The 19,617-nt window shown below is 28.9% G+C and overlaps 2 protein-coding genes across 6 annotated transcripts; one reads left to right on the top strand and one right to left on the bottom strand.

Annotated features, from left to right (window-relative positions):
* The first annotated feature begins 1,963 nt into the window (after positions 1-1,963).
* Positions 1,964-19,520, top strand: LOC123292638. The gene is made up of 9 exons (XM_044873351.1): positions 1,964-2,137; positions 2,343-2,462; positions 2,568-2,726; positions 3,517-3,752; positions 3,844-4,042; positions 4,276-4,404; positions 12,502-12,635; positions 16,762-17,202; positions 19,421-19,520. Exons 1-9 carry the CDS (start codon positions 1,964-1,966, stop codon positions 19,518-19,520), a joined length of 1,692 nt encoding a protein of 563 aa, XP_044729286.1.
* On the bottom strand, positions 5,618-13,801 carry LOC123293442 (transforming growth factor beta-1-induced transcript 1 protein-like). 5 transcript variants are annotated; one of them, XM_044874267.1, is made up of 5 exons: positions 13,703-13,801; positions 7,261-7,373; positions 7,013-7,189; positions 6,247-6,477; positions 5,618-5,875 (listed from the first exon to the last, which is right to left on the bottom strand). In XM_044874267.1, exons 2-5 carry the CDS (start codon positions 7,318-7,320, stop codon positions 5,789-5,791), a joined length of 555 nt encoding a protein of 184 aa, XP_044730202.1. In that variant the 5' UTR covers positions 7,321-7,373; positions 13,703-13,801; the 3' UTR covers positions 5,618-5,788. The 5 variants fall into 5 exon arrangements, with proteins under 5 accessions (XP_044730202.1, XP_044730203.1, XP_044730205.1 ...); XM_044874268.1 differs by having other exon boundaries at positions 7,261-7,370; XM_044874270.1 differs by having other exon boundaries at positions 7,261-7,331.
* Positions 19,521-19,617: the final 97 nt, after the last annotated feature.

Genomic DNA, 19,617 nt, shown 5'->3' with positions numbered 1-19,617 from the left:
TTCAACTGGTCGTCTTGTGAGATATTTTCGGAAAATGAAAAATTAATTCTAGAAACTACTTTCGAAAACTTTTAAAAACTAGATACCAGCCGAAAGGGCGGCATATAAAACCGGGTCTAGGGCATATCAAACTGGGCGTAAATAAAACATAGCACAAACGAAGTACAGAAAAAATGTGTATTATAATAAAAATTAAAATTGTTTTACATTTTAGAATCCAACAATTGAAACCAATCAAATTTCTCGTATTGTAAAACAAGTAAAAAGAGACAAACAAAAGAAAAGGGATGATGAACTATGGGAAGAACATTGTGAACAACAAAATATTGTTGTATCAATTACCGGTAGTTACGTGGTAAAAGATAAGAATTATCCATCAATATTATTACCAAAGAATACATCGCATGATAGTTTATTTCAATCTGGTGCAATAACTATTATATCAAATGAAAATTTACAAGAGGATTTATCTCATACGGATACAAGTTGTCATTCATACACCGATAATAGTTTATTAAAAACTATTGATGAAAATGATCAAGAAGAAAATCAGGACGATGAAGATTTTATAACGGTAACCTGACATCCTTCACAGCAATTCGTTGTTTAAATCCGAAAAATATTTCAAGGAAATGTAAAAGTTTTGAAAATATACACTTGCCATCAAAAAATTGTTCCTCTTCAATAAATTCAAATATTTCCGAAAAGACCTCGCACAAATTAGGTGTAATCTGCATTTCGGTCTTTATCAAATTTTGTGGAATAATAGTTTAAGTCATTTTGAACAAAAGTTCCCATGGTCACAGGTCATGAAAATGACCGGATTTTAAGTTATCGCTAAATTAAAATTTGAAAAAGTACTCATTTATATAAAAAAAAATTATTGTAATTTAATTGTCAAAAATCATATACGTATACGTAGCTGACAATATTGATCTTAACAATTCATATTATTAATCCACTAAACATTTAACACTTCATCTTTGAATTTCGTAACTTATTCTTCAAAAAAACAAGAATTAAAAAACAACACCCTTACATTAAAAAATACACGTATGCATGTAGTTATACATATCTGTATATGTATTTGCATATATACACATAGGTATATATTATACAAATGAGTACATTTTCCAACTTTAATCTAGCTATAACATGAAATCCTGTCATTTTCATGACTTGTGACCATGGGAACTTTTCTTTAAAATGACTTAAACTATCTTTAGAAATGCAGATTACACCTAATTTATGCGAGGTCTAAAAAGAGTTGTACCTCCAGTAAAATGAGGATCATTTACAACTCATTCGAAAGCCTGTAATTTGTATTGTTGTTGAAATTTTTAGAAAGTTTCTAATTTGTTTTTTCTGAGCGGCCTTTATTTTAAAATACTTGAAGCATATTTATTTAAATATTTATTTAGGTATGGAAAAAGTTCATTATCTCCCAATTTTCTGATTTATTTCTGGTATTATACTTAAACCATTTCTGGTACTATACCTAAGAATATGACCAAATTCTATCCTCGAAATATTAAGTAAATATACTAATTAATTTTGCTCAAATTAAAATTAATAATTGATTCTTTTTTTAGAAATTAAATGAAGCAAATGTTCAAAATAGTAGAAATGCTGATGATGCTAGTACTGATGATGTCCAAAATAATAAAGATAATAATGGTACGGGCCATGATGATTCAAATTTGAATAATGAAAGTCATTTTTTAACTAGTCGTGAAATTGCTGTTAGTACAAAATTATGGTTATTGAGAAATAAAATAAATACCTCTCTGGATGCTATCGTGTAAGTTTTTCTTTATAGCCAATCACCTTCCATATCTTACGTAAAAATGGGTTTAACCAACCTCCCTCACCCACATAAGCACTTGAATAGATTTTTAAAAACCTCATCCCTCCAAAATGCTTACATAATTTATGATTGGCCTCTAAGCCCATCTCGCTATATATGTCAGTGCGTATATCTTTAATACAGCTAAAGTATAAATATTTTAATTGTAGAGAACTTTGGGAATTTGAACCAATTTTAGATGGAGAAGAGGATTTAGCTAGAAGGCATAAAAGAGCAGCTGAATTTGAAAGTAGATTCTCTAGGAATTATTTGTACAATTTAAGTAGACAGGTAGGGTAAAATGGTTATGCATAAAAAGAAAATTGCTTGTATGCAATTAGTTTTATCTTAATTAGTTTTAGTTATCTAAAGTTTGCTGACTTTTCGCTAATATTTGCGTAAAAAACTCCTAATTGTATGCACCCAATTTTTCGATGAGCATCACACCTTCTGAATTAAAGTAAATTGAATACTGAATTAAAATTTAATTTTTTAGATGGGTGAAATTCACAAACTCATGAAAAATTATTCGCCACGATTTATTGAAAAAAATTCATCACAAACCATATTTCAAAAGATATCCAATGCACATACATTAATTTTTCAAGGTCTTTCGGTAAGTATGAAATCATTTTGATCCAAAAATAATTTATTATGCCTTGAGTTAAAAGATATCTATTTTCATAGTTAGTTAATAATAGTAAATATTTTATATTTAAAGGCATATCAAAAGCATTTGGCAAGCTCGATTCCAGGCGGTGTTCCCGAAAAATTAAATGATTTATTAGCTCATGCCTGCGATTTATGGCGTGTTTGTAATAAATGTGAAATATTAAAACCAATTTTATACAGCCCCGGTCGAAATGAAGTGTATATTGAGGTAAGTTAAATTAAGTAGTAGTATTTGTGCAATATCCTTTTTAAGTCCAATTTCAAAAACCAATCAGATGATGAATTTTGTTAAAATATATCCTTTTCAGGACCTACAATAAAAATATTTAGCTAAATTTATAAAAAATTATTATTATTGATTGATTATTATTGACCCGTTTCGATCGCTTTGGCAACCCTCTTCAGTAATACTAAACCCCTGAAACTAAAATCAAAAAATTAGGTACCAAAATAAGACAAAAATATATTGATACTGACCTGTAATAAAATAATTTATTAATTTTATCGGAAACAGACAATAAAATATATAAGTTGAATGCTAAGGCAGGAAACTTTCGTTGTAACTAGGTAATATTTTTTTGGTTGTATTGTATTTTAAGTCGAAGTCACCATTGTTGTGATTTATTACCTTTTTTATATTTTATTTGGTATCTCAAGGGTAACTTTTAAGGGTTTAAAATTTGTTAATACCTTTATTTAGAATTAGATTTTATATTATTATTTAAAATTAATCCTTCATTTTATTGTTTGTTTCAGGTAAAATGAATCAATTATTTTTATCTTATTTTAGTAATTTTATTTTAATTTTTTGATATTAGTTTTAAGGGAATAAGGATTTTTATCGGAACTGGTCCAGCTTTAATTATTAATAATTTAGTTAAATATTTTTATTGTGAGTCCTGAAAGGGATATATTTTAACAAAATGTATAATACAACCACAGAAATGCTCATTTGAATAATCAGATGTTGTTACTTTCGAAAATTGCATTTATTTTAGGATATCGACGAGAAATGTAAAAAACTTTTACAAAATATACGTAGTGACCAGGAGAATAAAATGAAACTTGAGCAGAAACCAAGTTGTACATCAACTATAACAGTTACACCAAAAAAATCACCAAAAAAGATAGATAAGAAGAATCGATTATCAATGTATACATTAGAGACACCATATATTTTAAAACATCAACGTGCATTTTGGAAAAAATCTTTAAATCATTTAAGCAAACCCAAGTGAGTACCCACTAACTTATTTCAATATCCATTTTTTGCAATATCCCGTGTTTTTGTGATTATAGTATGATATCGCTTCGTATTATTTCAGGCACATAAGACCAAAAAAGAAACCAAACAGCCCTGAGGATAAATCAAAAAATAAAATGGAACTTACGGTAAATTATTTGAATCCATCCATGTCACAAGAAAGTTTTCCAATGAAACATAAAAAATCTGAAATTATATGCGAACCACCAAAAGAAGATGAAATAATAACACAAATGGATATTTTGAATCAACGAGAGTCTGTAAGTTTTAACAAAACATAGTGCATAAGTACGGTAAAGGTTCGAGTATTAATTGCTGTAGTTTCCAAACTATCTCGAAAAAATAACACATTTTTATATTTCTATGAAGTGTGAAAGATGGCCTGAACTGGATACATAGGTTGTCCAAACCCTCGCCCCAGATTGATATTTTCATAAATTAATTAGCTTACACCAGACCTTTCAAAATTTTTATTTTCAAATGTTAATTTTAGGGTGTAAACAATTCGATTGAGCCTGAGAAGAAAAGCGAAGGAAATGTTGGTAGTGAAATGTCTAAAGAGCAGTTTAATGAATCATTACGACCCTTGTTATTGGAAATTTTACAAAATATAGATAACAAAGTAAGTGTTAATTGCTATATTTGTTCATTAAAATTTAGAAACAGATTATTTATATCAGTGTCCGATGAGAAATTATCAACACAAGTAAAATTTACAAAATTAAAAAAATTCTGGACAAATGCGGCTTTTTTGTAGCTCTCTCCAAACTGAACTGATTTTCTTGAAACATAAATAAAAACACTCTCCATTAAATTAAATTTCAAAAAAATAAAAATAAATAAAATCGGTTCATCTGTTTAGAAGCTACGAGACAGATAGACATACTTGCGGTCAGACTTATAACACACCTCCTTTTATTGCGTCGAGGGTTAAAAATTAGTTCAGACAAAAGAGGTTTGAATAAAATATTTGGTAGAAAATCGTTACAATAATTTGAGCTACTCTTTGATCAGGATTGATTTTGGGATTCCTTTAAATAAAAACTATATTAGCTATTGTTTTATTAAGGCATTTTTTATTTTCAGTTTAGCCATAAGCGGCAATTTTTCGTTGGTGGCAAAAATAATTTTTTATTTTTTGGTGTTTCGTTTTTTAAAAACAGCTTGCCTAACCATTAATTACTTGATTAAACTTTGAATATGTAAATATGAATTTATTTAAAGAAATTAGATAGTTTTACTTATTTTACTTAGACCAACTAAGTACAATTTTAATTTCCATAAAAAAAATGCATAATTTTAAATTAAAATCAATCTCTTTCATAGAAGTAATGATTTTGTTTATTTAACTTCAGTGATTTTGTATCAATGAATTTATATTTTAAATTAAAGCCCATTATATTGTAAATACAAATATTTAGCTGTACTTGTTCCAATCATTAGGAAATTTTTTGAAAGTATTTTTACTTTATTTCAATATGAGACAGCCTTCGGGATGAGGTTGTCATTTTTTTAATTTTTTCAGTGCAGGTTTGACTGTAATACATACTTGATAAGTAGGTACTATGTATATAGTAAAGTTAAAAATTTAATTTCGATGGCATTTTTGATAATATTTATATTTCGCTTTATCTCTTTTCTTGTCCATTTTTTGAAAAAATGAGTAAAGCGATTTTGTAGGGATTGTGCGGTATTAACACCATATTTATTTGTATGATATGCGATGGTCTTATATAAAATAAAACTGATTTTTATTAGTAGTGTACCTACTTGTGGTTTTGTTTTTATGGGTACTTGGTAAAATTTATAGGTTTTATAAATAAAAACATCCAATGTTTGATTATTGAAGCCAAATTTATTATCAATGTAGAATTAAAAAGCACCATCTACAATTATTAGGTATTATCCAAGCATTTTTTTACCACTTTTGAGTTAAAATATAAGCAAATATAACCATAGATACAATAATTTTGATATTTATGTAAATAGATGTCTTCAAAAAATATTTAGCTAGCTTCAGCACATTTTGAACAAATGGGCATACCTTTATCATCAATTTGAAATACACTGTCGGTGATTGGTGAATTGCATTTCTAAAAGAAAGAGTAACTTTATTACATTAAACTTTACAAAATTAGCTCTTAATTATCCCGACTATTACACCCGAAGGAAAATATTTTTGATGTATTATAATGAATTTTGATAAGCGAAGAATCCTTGTTTTTAAATGCAGAAGTGCTTTGGAATATATTTTTTGGAAAAGTCAATTAGGTTGCCATCAAGGCGCTATTTTTATCGTATTTGATTAAAGTTTTCCCAAGCCCTTCCATTCCCTCAATCCTAAAAAATTTATTTCCACCTCCTCAATCGCTAGAGAACTCCCCACCTCCCCAAAATTCTGTGAACGTACTATTTTTTATTTAAATAAATTTATTCATAGTAAGATTTTTTTCCAAGTACTTACGCAACAAACAAAACAGCCAGCATGCCATTGAGCATCCAATGCCTTTATTACTTGATCAACGATCGGTTTTCCACATTTTTTACATTTTGGTGCAAATTTTTGTGTAAAGTCTTCCTCACAATATGGTAGACCATCTTTTTCATAAAATGGTACCCCGTGTAATACTTTACCACATTGAGCGCATACAAAATGATCTTCATGCCAGTCTGCTCCTAACGCCTTGATTAGTCTCTAAAGGTACAAATAATTCATTTTATTGGTTTAATATTAGTTTCTTGGTATAGTTTTTTTATGGATGCAAATTTTGGACGTATCAAATATCCTGATTTTAAGGTTTTATAATCAGGTCTTAGGAAAATAATAAAATATAATAAAGTCAGAGAATATATTTATCACAGTGGTAATAAAGACCACTTAGAAATAAATAACAGACAAACAGCCGCTTTTTAAACTCAATGTGGGCAAAAATCCTTTTGGCTTATCGTGTTGACTACATAAAATAGACTCACGGTCTAAAAATGCACCGCTTAAGAAAAAACAGGCTAGAGACAATTTTAACATTTATTTTTGTTTTACGTAATTTGTATAACATATCTGTAATAAAATTGCCTATAAATAAAAATAAAGCAAATTATTATTGATATTATATCTCTAACCTGTTTTTAGCCACAGGTTCCGCCCGCGTCGAGCCAGTTAGGTATATTTTAGCAAATGAATAATTATAAATTACACCAAATAAGGCCCAAAACAAAATAATATTAATTACCTCCTTTATTGGTTCTCCACATTTTTTACATTTCGATAAAAACATTTTCGTGTAGCATGGTTCGCAGTAAATTTTTTCATTGTTGTCGACATGAAACCTTTCATTGGTAATTGTTTGTTCACATCCAGCGCACTTAAAATGTTCTGGATGATAGGTTTTTCCCATCGCTTTTAAAATCTGTTTAATATACATATTTCATAAATTAGAAGTTTTGTATTAAACCAGTTTTTTTTTTTAAATTTACTTACCCGACTAGTAATTGGCTCATTACAAACGACACAAATGACTGCTGGTGGTTGATCGGACATTTTGGCTGTTTCTAATATTTATTCAAAAATCTTCAATTATTATGTTACTTCTACTGAAACAGTAAATGAAATATAAAATCAATCAATAATTGCATTTTATTGACCGGGTTCATAAAAGGAGGCTACTATTTGATACATTAAGTATTGTTGGAAGTGCAAAATAGTACATATTACAGTGGCGCGTAATGAAAGAAAAATTATTCAAAACATTCTCTTAGATTTATTTGTTAAAGAGATCCTCGAAGGGTTCAATAAAACGTTCCCAAAGTAATTTTAATGCAGTGATAGTCTGCGTGGCAGCACTCTTTTTGTTAAATGTTTAATACTTACTTGAAACTTCGTGAGTGGCTTTCTTTTGACGGGGCTAACAAACTTTCTATCTACGACTTTTTTCGAAAGTGCTGTGTTTTAAAATCAGTCTTAAAAAAACGTATCAGGGAATTTGTCAAACACTATGACCACTTGATAAAAATAATTATTAAAAAATAAAATATTTTGTCCAACAAAAAATACTTCGCCTATGAGCTTGTCTACCACCTCGAATGTTCGCATGTCTACCTCGCTGAATTGTTTAATAATTATTAATGTTATCAACTGGTCATAGTGTCCGAAACAGTTTATTTAAAAGAAATAATGAATTTTAATTTTTCGAAGAAAATAAATTAGAAAAACTTCCCTTTTGTATAACTAGGTAGAAGAACGGAAAATAAAAAAGTATAATATTACTATAAAAATTTGCTAGAACTTTCAAGTGTGAGTTGTACACCACACTAAATTAGGTCAGGCCTCAAGTTTTTGTTAAAAAAATTAATATTTTCACAATAGTTAATTATTCATAAAGAAAATATTTCACCCACTACAAAAACTTATCATGCAAATTATTAGATTCCCCAAAGACCAAGTTAGAAATTTTTAGAAACCTATTTTTTGTTTTGTATTGGATTATCGATATAATCTAAACTATTAGATTCCCCAAAAATCTAGTTGAAACTTTTTAGAAAACGTTTTTTGAATTTTATTGGATTATGTCGGTTCTATTTATTCGTTGTTAAAAAGTTATATCCATCCAATTTTGTCAAAACAATGCATATTGTTATAGGAAAATGATATCATTAAACGTTTAGATATTTATTTTAAATTAATAATAATTATTAAATAATATTTTTGTAATATGGCTATTTGATGATCAGTTTATGGTGTAGAATTTTAAATACATGATTTTTATTATTGTTTGACCCCCTTTTAATTCGATTACCATTTAATTTAAATTTTTTTTAATAACACTTAAATATTTATGATAAAAATCGAGAGCTGTAATGTGAAGGGAAAATTGCAAGAACTACTTTATTTTTTGCTTCATTCAAAACGCGTACTTTTGTAGGCATTTTTTGACCAATTTTAAAGATAAAAGGACTCTTTTGCGCCCAACTCGTTTTTTGGGGTAAACATTTAAGAAAACCAACAACAAGGTATACTAAGTTTAGTCCCAAGTTTGTAACGCTTAAAAATATTGATGCTATGAACAAAATTTTGGTATAGGTATATTCATAAAATCAGCTAATTAGTCCATTTCCGGTTATCTGTCTGTCTGTCTGTCGTCTGTCCGTCTGTCATCACGATAACTCAAAAACGAAAGAATTTTCATAGCGTGCTGAGGACGTAAACAGTGAGGTCGAGTAGGTAAATGAGCAACATAGGGCTTTTGGGTCTTGGGTCCGTAGGACCCATTTTGTAAATTCACAAAACTGTCAATTCACAAAAAATGTTTGCGTATTTACAGTACAACCTTCTAATTTAAAGCGTTCATTTAATGTTCGTCAGTTATAAATCAGAGTGAGGTTTTAATCAAACCTGAAAACTTAGATCGAATTCGATGCCGGTATAAGATGTGTGCCATTGAAACTACTCGAAAGAAAGAATTTGAAGCATATTCCTCGATTAAATTTATTTATCGAGTTTCAAATATATGCCAACTTAAAAAAGACACCCTATATAGATATAAGGTCAAAATTCATAGAGAACTTGATATCGATTTATCAAAAAAATGTTGGCCATTGAGTAACGCCAGTATTATAACTAGAACAATAACCTTAAGAGAATTAGCAAATAGGATATGTAAACACTTGTTTGCTTATATTGATCTGCTCGTCTCATGCCAATTATTTTTTAAGGGTGTGTTGTAAATAGTGTCACGAAATACCAAACGGTGACATTAACCATAATTTATGACACACAACATATGAGTCAACAGGGTAGGGCAGGTCATTTTATTTTAGCCCTGAAAATTTTTCCTAATTTTCCGAATCATATTCCCCACTCCAAAACATGAGTTTATAAAAAAAATTCACTTATTGTATTTAAGAAAATAGAAAATAGACCAAGGGCCCTTGGACTCGAGTCTGTACTATTGGTTAGTAAAAAGAGAAGAATAAACTACATTTTATTCCAGCAACTCGAATCGATATTTATAGATTTAATAAAATATAATAGGGCCTATAAAAAATGGATTTTTTTAAATTTCTTATGGATTTCAATAGATTTTCGTATTCTTAAAATAATTTAAACGTTTTAAACTAAAAACTTCTACTTACAACCTAAAATGAGTCATATCGAAAAATAGAAATAGCCATTTTTTACAATCAAGGGTAAATTAATAAATTCAATTTCCCAGAAGATTTCTTTGACGAGATTGCAAGTAACACTATCAGTTATCAGTCATAACTATGCTATTTATGGCTTTTTTTATAGCAAGTGGTTAATTAAAATATCTATTTTCCAGAGTATCCCACTTTAACTTGAAATAAATTCCGAGCGGTCATGCAGCCATTCGTTTCTAACTTTTTGATTTTTGCTATCCAAAATTTGACACACTGTTCTTGATGCATTTTCTTTAGCCACTTTTTTTACCGAGTTTAAATATTAAAAATCGTATCAACTTAAAAGTAGTCTCTATGTTCAAAAGTAATAAGCATAATTATTCAAATAAAAATATCGTTTTTAAATTTGTATACAAACTAAAATTTTCTACAATATTTATAATAAATAAAATGTAAGATTTACCGGCATTTATTGTTGATAAATTCTCTAAATGAAATGTAATTAACGATTTATTGATTACACTTATTAAATTTAATATTTCTTCAAATAAAAGGAACTGAATTACAAACTTGGATTATGTACGTAAAATAAAAATGATTAGCATTCAATAATTTTGTTTTTTGTAGCTTTTTGTAAGTGTATATATTGTGCTATAGCAACAAAGTCAGAATTTATATTAAATGCGATAACTGTGATATTTATTAGGTGAAGATTCGTTTAAAACTATAGATACAAGATGCTTAAAGAATTTTTGCATATAACTGGAATTATAATATAAAAATATAAATCAGGAATTTTTATAACTTCCAGATTTCGATGTAATACAACGGATATGCCGGGATGCATAGAAAAAGTGAGGAAACAGCACCGATTTTTTATGAAACTTTTTGTAACGTGTTTATAAGACCCCAAGGAACATTGAGCCAACTTAACCCGGCCAGAAAAGGGTATAGGGCCTCAGCGGGGGCATATGTAGCCCAAGTATTTTTGAAATGCTTAAAATGATTAAATTTAATGCTTTTTTGGCTTAAAATTGTCATCTAGTAAGTGTTTTTGTTCGCTGAATACGAGTCCGATGTCAGATTACATCATGTATTCCAAAAATCGTGCCAGTTTTGGCCAAGAATTTCAATTTTTTGGTACAAAAAGGGGAAACTAAGTGTTTGTCGACCAAAATTTATTCTATCTAGGAGGTAGTTTTGGCCGCTGTTTACGAATTCAATAACTTTATTTATTATGTGCCATCAACTTGACTGTGTGTCTCTTTATTCAAGTCCGCATTGTTCATAGAGGAGGAAGTGAGACGGGTATACGGCTTTTCTACCTCTCTCAGTTTCTCTAATAGTAATGAAAAAATGTCTCTCTGTCTTAGTCGTATTTTTGGTTGTCACTGGTTAGGTTATCACTGTCTTGCCGTATGTTAGTTACAGAAATCTGAGGAACTTCTCTAAGCCACGTTTGTCCATACCTCTATATTGTAACATCGGGTATCGGGTATATATTAGTACACCTATAAATAATGTTTATATCATATTATTAGTGTATCATAACACGCTTTTATTAGTATTACAAAATACAGTGTTTCTACTTTTTTTTTTCCTGAATCAACCCTTTCATATTGACAATAGTGGTGACCTTTTATTATAAAGGCTTGCAGAAAGAGGAAAATCTTAGCAGCAGAACCAAGTGCTAACACATTAACATCTTATTATACAGTGCCATCCATAAAAAAAGTACCTACTATTAATTTTTACTATTCATTTCGTATTTACTACAAAAACAGAATACTTGTATTGGCTGTCTAATAATACAGACCCTTTTTTATAAAAGAGGTTTTCTCGTTAAGGTTTGTTTTGAGAGATATTAAATAGAAAATTAAACATTTTCTTCTTGGAAACAAGATTTCAAAAATATTAAAATCGTTTTATTTTTATACATTCTTTAAATATTCTTAGAGAGCACTTATGTTTTTATCATGTCGTTCGTTTTTGCTCAAAGAGGTTTTCTTATTGGGACTCAAATGTCTTATGTAGAAGGACGTCAGGTCGAGACCCATCCTCGTTATTTGAATTTTTTGTTTTACAAACTTTGGTTTTTGGTGCTTTTACTATATTTTTATATCATTTTATTACATTTACGTTATACAAATTGCCTAGTTGACTAGTCGCGTGACTACTTTAATATTATAGAGAGTAAATTGAAACTTTTTTAATAAGCATTTACGATAATTTCTCAAATGTGTGAGTCGGTTTGATATGCAATGATATTGATTTTGCAAACCTGCAAAATGAATGGAATAGTGATTTTTAAGAGGAAATTCGCTTAGTGTTTTTAGATCCTGTTTTACTAAACTGTTTACAAAAGAAGTATCAGATCATAGATTCAATTTTATTGTCCACCAGATTTCGCTTTGAAAAAAGAATTGAATTTTATCTATACCTACTAATATTTTCCCACTTGGTTCTAAATGAATAAATATAATAATTATACAGACAACATATTGTATATCTGTGTAAAATTATTGATCAAACACTATAATTTAAAAATAAATTTTATGTTGTACAAATGTATTGATTATTACAGGAAAACTTAGAAGATGAGAAAAACTCGATGATGGAGTTGAAAAATGTTCTCACTGAAATCAAACAAGTAACAGTTAAAGATCATAACCATTCAGACACCGATATCACACCCAAATTATCTCTTCAGAAAAAAAGGTTTGTATTATTAAAATTCATTTTGATTTTACTTTTATATCCCAAACGCCGCCAATAAGATTAATTGTCAGCGGCAGATCCACCCATATGGGCTTGATGGGCATGCTCATATAAACTGAGCCTAAATACTTATGATTTAATAAAATTTAATAAAAAAAAAAAAGAATATCGCTTTAAAACTAGTCTATTGTTCCTAATTTCATACTAAACACCTAAAATTCTGGCGAAATCGGTAGAAGAGTACTCTCGGAAATCAATTTACGTACCCCCTATATTAGATTCCGTTATCAATGAACTAAATGTTAGTATGTCAAGTATTTGAATATCGATATCCAGGCAGTGAAAAAAGTGACTCTAAACTTAGTATACCTTGATATATATTAAACTAAACTTAGTATACCTTGATATATTTCATATACATGGTATAATGATGGGATGGTTTTCTCATTCTTCCAACTCTCGACATAAAACGAAAAGAAATGATTTCAACTTCTGCCGAAATATGTATATAATTAGTCAAGTTAACTTCAGCATGCATGATTTCTCGGAGAAATCGAATAAATAATTATATTTTCATCATCGACATAGCTCTGCTACTTCTTATACAAAATCCTATTTTATAGACTTTTATACGACCCATAACTAAGCCTTTTTAAGCAGATAATTTTCCTTTTTTCTCTTATCAAAAATTTAATATTTCGACTATCGTTTTTGACGAACAAAAATCTATATATTAAAAAATGCCTCATCCGGTTAAGAATTGTTATGCCCTGCTTTGCATTTTTACAAAAATGAAAACCAAAACAAATTTCTGGAGTTATTCTAGACTTTCGAGAAGAATGTCATTTCACACTAGATTATGGTTGCAATTCAAAAAAATTTCACAAAAATAATTTTAAACTCACGTGTTATACTTAATTACTCCTCTCTAAATTAATAGCAAAATTTGTGATCTAGCAGCTCAAAGTATACGTACTTCTTAAATCTTACTACCCGTAAAAAATAGTGTTTGCAACAAAATTTAATGAATTGAATACGCAGTTGAATACTTAATTGTTATTACATACTTGTAATCTTTGATTAACTGACTCTTCATGAAAACATGTTTTATTTGAAGAAAATGAGTAACTATACCTAATAACTAATCACTATAAAAACTAACAACTGAATTCACTAAACGATAATTTTTGCAAAAATATTTACATCACGTCAATCAACCAATAATTATTTGTTTCAAATCCAGAACAAAATACTCAAATAACATTCGTATAAAGAATTTATAACATATACAAACTTCCTTAAACAAACCTCGATTCAAAGTGGTTCAAACAAAGTCATGTGCCTGAAAAGATTATTTAGGAGAGAGCATACTGCGTTGAATTGTTATAGACTTATTGCATGTCATGCTTTTGCCAGTTAAAATTTCGAATATTCAATTTTATTTTCGAAACTTACTCTTAAAGCAGTACTTGAATTAAATTGTTGAATATTCATTGATTCAATGTGTGTTCATTCATTCAATATGTTATCTTTCTTTGTTTTATACATAAGAACGTCCATAAGAACTCTTTTTACCTTAAATAGTATAAAATAATGCCCAATTGGCAGATACAATTGAGCTGTATAAAATGAAACTCAACAGACTTCATTTCCAAGGTGAAAGCTCTTCAACAAACTAAAACGCGCTTAGAAGATAATATGACAAACTTTGATTTACATTGAATGGAAAAAAAAATTTAGATTAGAAGCAAATACCTTGTACTAGAAAAGAAGGCTTTCCCAGCTGTAAATGTACTGAGAAATTATCATTAGTTTATCGTTATTTGCTGAAGTTCTGCTGTTATAACTCGGACCACCTGTATATCTCTATAAAATTGTATTCCCTAAATAAATAGACGAAAGTGATAGAAGAAAAGTTATGGCACCACTATAATAAAATTATCCATTGATTAGATTGCGTCTATCTTTTAAATTATCGTTAATAATGTTAATTGTATTATATCTATTATATAATACAACTGTTTTTGGAAAAACAGATTAATATCTAAATTCCTAAATTTTATCATTTATATGACGTATTTTTATATAAATTTGCGATTATCTTTAACCTGCGGCCCCTCACACGTGAAATTATCATCCTGACACTCAAATTGATTTGCCATGTCCCAGCCAAGCATCTATTCCAGGTTTTTATTGGACAAATTACTAGTGACGTCAACCACTAATAATGGTATAGTCATAAAGCAGGCTTAAAAAGAACCTTAAGCAGCCTTAAGGAAACCGAAGAAATACGGATTTCACAGAATTAATTAATTATTTTTTTTACCATGTATATGAAATATATCAAGGTATACTAAGTTTAGTCCCAAGTTTGTAACGTTTCAAAATATTAATGCTAACAAAATTTTAGTATAGGTGTTCATAAAATCACCTAATAAGTCCATTTCCGGTTGCCTGTCGGTCCGTCTAACAACACGATAACTCAAAAACGAAAAAAGATATCAAATTGAAATTTTTGCAGCGTGCTCAGGACGTAGAAAGTGGGGTCGAGTTCGAAAATGAGCAACATAGGAAATTGGGTCTTGGGTCCGTATGACCCATCTTGTAAACCGTTAAAGATAGAACAAAACTTTAAATATTTGAAATATTCCTTATAAAAAAATAAACAACTTTGGCTTGAAACATTTTTTCAAAAACATCACTGTTTACCCGTGAGTGCGCAAATAAGTTTCGAACATTGTATAGGATGTATTATAAGGGAATATTAGTCATGTGTGTATGATATTGTATGTAAGGCTGGCTATCTCTCTTTACTTACATTGCGTGAAAAAACAAACGATCCTGTAATCAATACTGTCTATACATGGTATTTCAACAATTAACTCAGTTAATTGTTTGTTTTTACTTGTTTTATTTTAACATAAATTCGGCAATTTGAATGATTGGGTGAATCGGTTTAAAATTGAATGATACAGAAGTGTATGGCTTTTTTTACCTTTATCCGCTGTACTAAAAATACAATATCAATAAATTTAAAATGACTAATCCACCAATCTAATCATGATTCGCATAGAAATTACAAATGATTATACTCAATAGAGAAATAGCATTTTGCTATATTTTCATAGAAAGAAACTATTGTTCTATTTTATGAGCAAAATATCAGGTCAAAATATTAAGTAATCAAATGCGCAATTAAAAAGTTTTTTTCTTCAATAATGTGATTAAAATGTTACAAACGTTCGATACAAAAATTTAGAGAGATGGAAGGAATTAATATACGAAAAATTGTTGGTTTGTTAGTCTAGCTGAACCATTTCATCTATGTAGCTCCAGTAAAATTTATTAGAGAATTTTTTGCTAACGGAGTTTCCGAGATACAGGTGACTAATTGGTGGCTTGCTTAAGTCACAAGCTAGATAGCTATTTCAATATCTCGAAACCTACCCAATGAGCATCACTTCCCAGACCCAGAAAAAACGAAAACTAGATAGATAAATCTCAACAACAAAAAAATGCAAAAATGAAAAAGGATAGTCGAGAAATAGCATTTACTTCTAAACGCCTCCAACAAATTTCATTTAATAAGGAATTCTCTGCATCAACACATCATGAAATACATAGTTTTTCATAGGAAACCAATTATGTTCTGTTCAATATAAAACATATTCAAATTTGACTTCTGAGCGCCCATAAATTTCCATCTAACCCAAGAGTTGTGTAGGTATAGCTATCTAGAGGATTTTTCGAGATATTTGACATTTTCCACCATAAACAGAATATTCATGTGAAAGAACAGTATTTAGGCTAGAGATTTTAGTGAGAAAAACACAATAAAGGTTAATTTGTCGATGCGCAAAAGATGCAAAACGAGGATAGAAGTTTGTTTGAAATCACTTTCAGTTTTTTTTTTTTTTTTTTTAAATAAATTTATTGATAAATGGTAAGTAATCAGGTAGTCAAAATTTAAACTACTGAAAAAGCGGCCCACTTTGTGTTTGAATAGTACAAATTTTTATAGCTAGTTGGCGGGATTTATCTGATTTGAATTTGAGTATTTTTATTGGCTTTAAAAAATGATAGATACAAGTATTGCCATCTGGTAGTGATTTATTTACTTTCGTAGATCCAAGACAACAATAACCGGCCCAAAGAACGCAAAACTAATATGCTTATCCCCGGTTGAATCAGAAAACGATGAAGACGTCAATTCAATTGTATCAACACCACCGCCATGTCAAACCGTTGCTACAAGCACATCTGATGTCGAAATTCAAAAAGAATGTATTGACTCACCGACACAAACTTCATCTCTTAATGCTACAAGAAATGTTAATAGCATGTTGAAGAAACCATCACCACGTACAAACTTCGTATCGCCTCGGAATGATGTTATCACAAAAACCGTTAAATTTCAAAAACCACGTCCAAAAATAATGAAAATTAATATGCCAAAAAGTATTATCCGAAATTTGACCAAGTATAAAGATTTATATGCTAACCATACAAGAAAAAATAGTATGTACGTAATTAAGAAGAATAGAAAACCCTGGGAAATACTATCCAAGTAAGTTAAAAATTTTTTTTTAATATTTGGAATTAAAATTAATGCATGCTTCTTAAGAACATTCATTTACCACCCTGTTTAGCTATGTGCGTTTATCGGGAAACAGTATATAAATAAATAATAATTAATAATAATAGCTAATTAAAATTCTTAATTTTTAAAACATAGGTAATTTGAATTAAAGTATATTATTGCACTAGATCCAAATTTACTGGAAAATACAATAACATCGTCATAATGATTCACTAGTCTCATTTTTATTGTTTTATCATCAGGAACATTCTTTATTTCCTTCATTTTATCCTCTTATTTTTCACATAAAAAACACCTACTTTTCCAATAAGTTAATTGAAGTAGCCGCTCGAAGCTTCTTCTTAGGTGGAGAGAAAATGAATTATTTTCTGGCCTAATTGGTGCCCTCAAAAAGTTGTTTTACATTTGAACTTTTGTTGTAACTCTGATGGTTTACAAGGTAGATCCTTCGGATAAAATACCACACAAATTTTTGTTTTTAAATTAATTTAGCTTTAAACAACGCACTCGAACAGTTTTTATAAAGATTCATTGACTGGTCATTCTGAGGTATAAATCTTACGACATTCCACAATTTGTCACTTTAATATTCAACGAAATTAATTCGATAACATTCTATTTTTTCTTAAATCATTCATTTCATTTAAACTTTAATATTATCATAATTTTTATTTTTCTATTAACAAGTCTCATAAACGTATGTACATCCTAAAGTCTGATAAAATAAATCTCTTGTTTCATGACCAATTAGACGAAGTTCACATCTAAAATAAGACATACTGGAGACATTGGGAATCAATTTTTCGCTTTAAATGTTTACCTTATCAAGGCCGCTTGAAAATGCTCTATGTGTTTTAAATCCAAATTAAAAGAGCGAATTTTAATGCGATTGCTCAATATTTTCCTGCAGCCTAAAACAACAAGGTCAACAATGTGGCATTGCCGAAGGGAATGAATAATTTTTGAAAATTAGTAATGTTTTGGAACTGGTGGTAGTTCCACGAAGACCTGATGAGCACATTTTTCTATTGAAAATAGATAGTAGTACTTGCAATGTGCGCAGGTTGCTTTGACTACTAAGGGTCAAAAACCATAAACATTTCGGTTCAATATGACGTCAAAAAAGCTGCGAATTTTACTATTATAATTGGAGATCATTTATGTCTGTCAAAAATTCGGATGTTTTAAAAAAAAAACTTTATTTTCAATTGGTTCCACTTTCTTCCTGTTCCATAAGTTCGATTGAAAAATGGCTGCAGAAGTCTTGGACAAAAACCGAAGTCGAACACGACATCATGAATATTATTTTTTTCAAGGATTACGTCCGTCTTATTTCAGAAGATAACGCATTCAATCTCTCCTGAAACAATGATTTAAAAGTTTATCTTTCTGCCTTCCCATCGGTTTGTTTATGGGTTATGTTTTAAAATAATTATAGTTTTTTTTTTTTTTTTGTTATTACTTCATTTATTAAAATTAAGAATGAAGGTACATATGAAATTTTTTCAAGTTCCGTTAATATATTATATGAATTGCCACACTTAATTATAATATTGTACTTAAATTATATTTCCCTAGTCAAATACTAAGTCAAAATTATAATAAAATGATTCACAAAAACACAACAATCGATAAGACTCTTTAAAAACGGAACTCATTCGGTAATAATTGTCTAATAGTTATAAGAAATACATAAAAATCATCTTGGATTGTTAATATGTATAATATATGACATATTCTGAATTTTGTTTAATGGAAGGAAAAGTAACAACTATGGCCTTATTTCAATTTTGTTTTTATAGTTACAAAATAAGTCCTTGGAAGATCATAGTTGTTTAAATTTTCTTCTATTAGGTCCGATTCCATCAACTTCAATAATATGGTTTAAGTGATCGTGGTTAAAGTCGTTGTTATGAAAGGAAGTCATCTTTGATGCATAATTTAACAAGAATTAATAGCTAGCTAACTTAATATTATTCGATAGATATTTAATTTCTAATTTTTGTCAACGTCTAGTTTTCATTAGCGTCATTAAAGTGAATTTAATCTAAATGTGCAACGATTTATGATAACCTTATGTTGATCAATTAACTCATTCATTTATTTCTTCAACTTAATCAAAAGTGATGGAATTAACCAGAAAAATTTGCTAATTTTTAATGTTAATTTTCCTTTCTTTTTACAGAATAGCGGATACCTTACTCGATAGTATGATATCTGATGTAGTCTCTGAATTGGAAATCGATAATTTATTACTGAAATTATACGAAATGGAGTTTCACTAATTTTAATACTTAATTTTAATTAAAAAAAATTTTTTCGTCATAAATCTCTTTCTTCACAAAGTATAAAAAAAAAAAAAGTTTCTATATAAAACTGTAG

This window comes from Chrysoperla carnea, chromosome 2 (assembly GCF_905475395.1).
Source record: "Chrysoperla carnea chromosome 2, inChrCarn1.1, whole genome shotgun sequence".
Lineage (NCBI taxonomy): Eukaryota > Metazoa > Arthropoda > Insecta > Neuroptera > Chrysopidae > Chrysoperla > Chrysoperla carnea.
The sequence above is the reverse complement of the archived record's forward strand: the minus strand, read 5'-3'. Positions and strand labels throughout refer to the sequence as shown.

Bases quoted from the DNA above. Each gene is read 5' to 3' on its own strand.
- LOC123292638 (XM_044873351.1), top strand. From the start codon at position 1,964: ATGTCAGTGCGTATATCTTTAATACAGCTAAAGTATAAATATTTTAAT. The intron at 2,463-2,567 runs GTAAGTATGAAA...TTATATTTAAAG, and splicing joins TAATTTTTCAAGGTCTTTCG to GCATATCAAAAGCATTTGGC. The intron at 2,727-3,516 runs GTAAGTTAAATT...CATTTATTTTAG, and splicing joins GAAATGAAGTGTATATTGAG to GATATCGACGAGAAATGTAA.
- LOC123293442 (XM_044874267.1), bottom strand. From the start codon at position 7,320: ATGTCCGATCAACCACCAGCAGTCATTTGTGTCGTTTGTAATGAGCCA. The intron at 7,190-7,260 runs GTAAGTAAATTT...TATATTAAACAG, and splicing joins ATGAGCCAATTACTAGTCGG to ATTTTAAAAGCGATGGGAAA. The intron at 5,876-6,246 runs GTAAGTACTTGG...TCTTTCTTTTAG, and splicing joins CTGGCTGTTTTGTTTGTTGC to AAATGCAATTCACCAATCAC.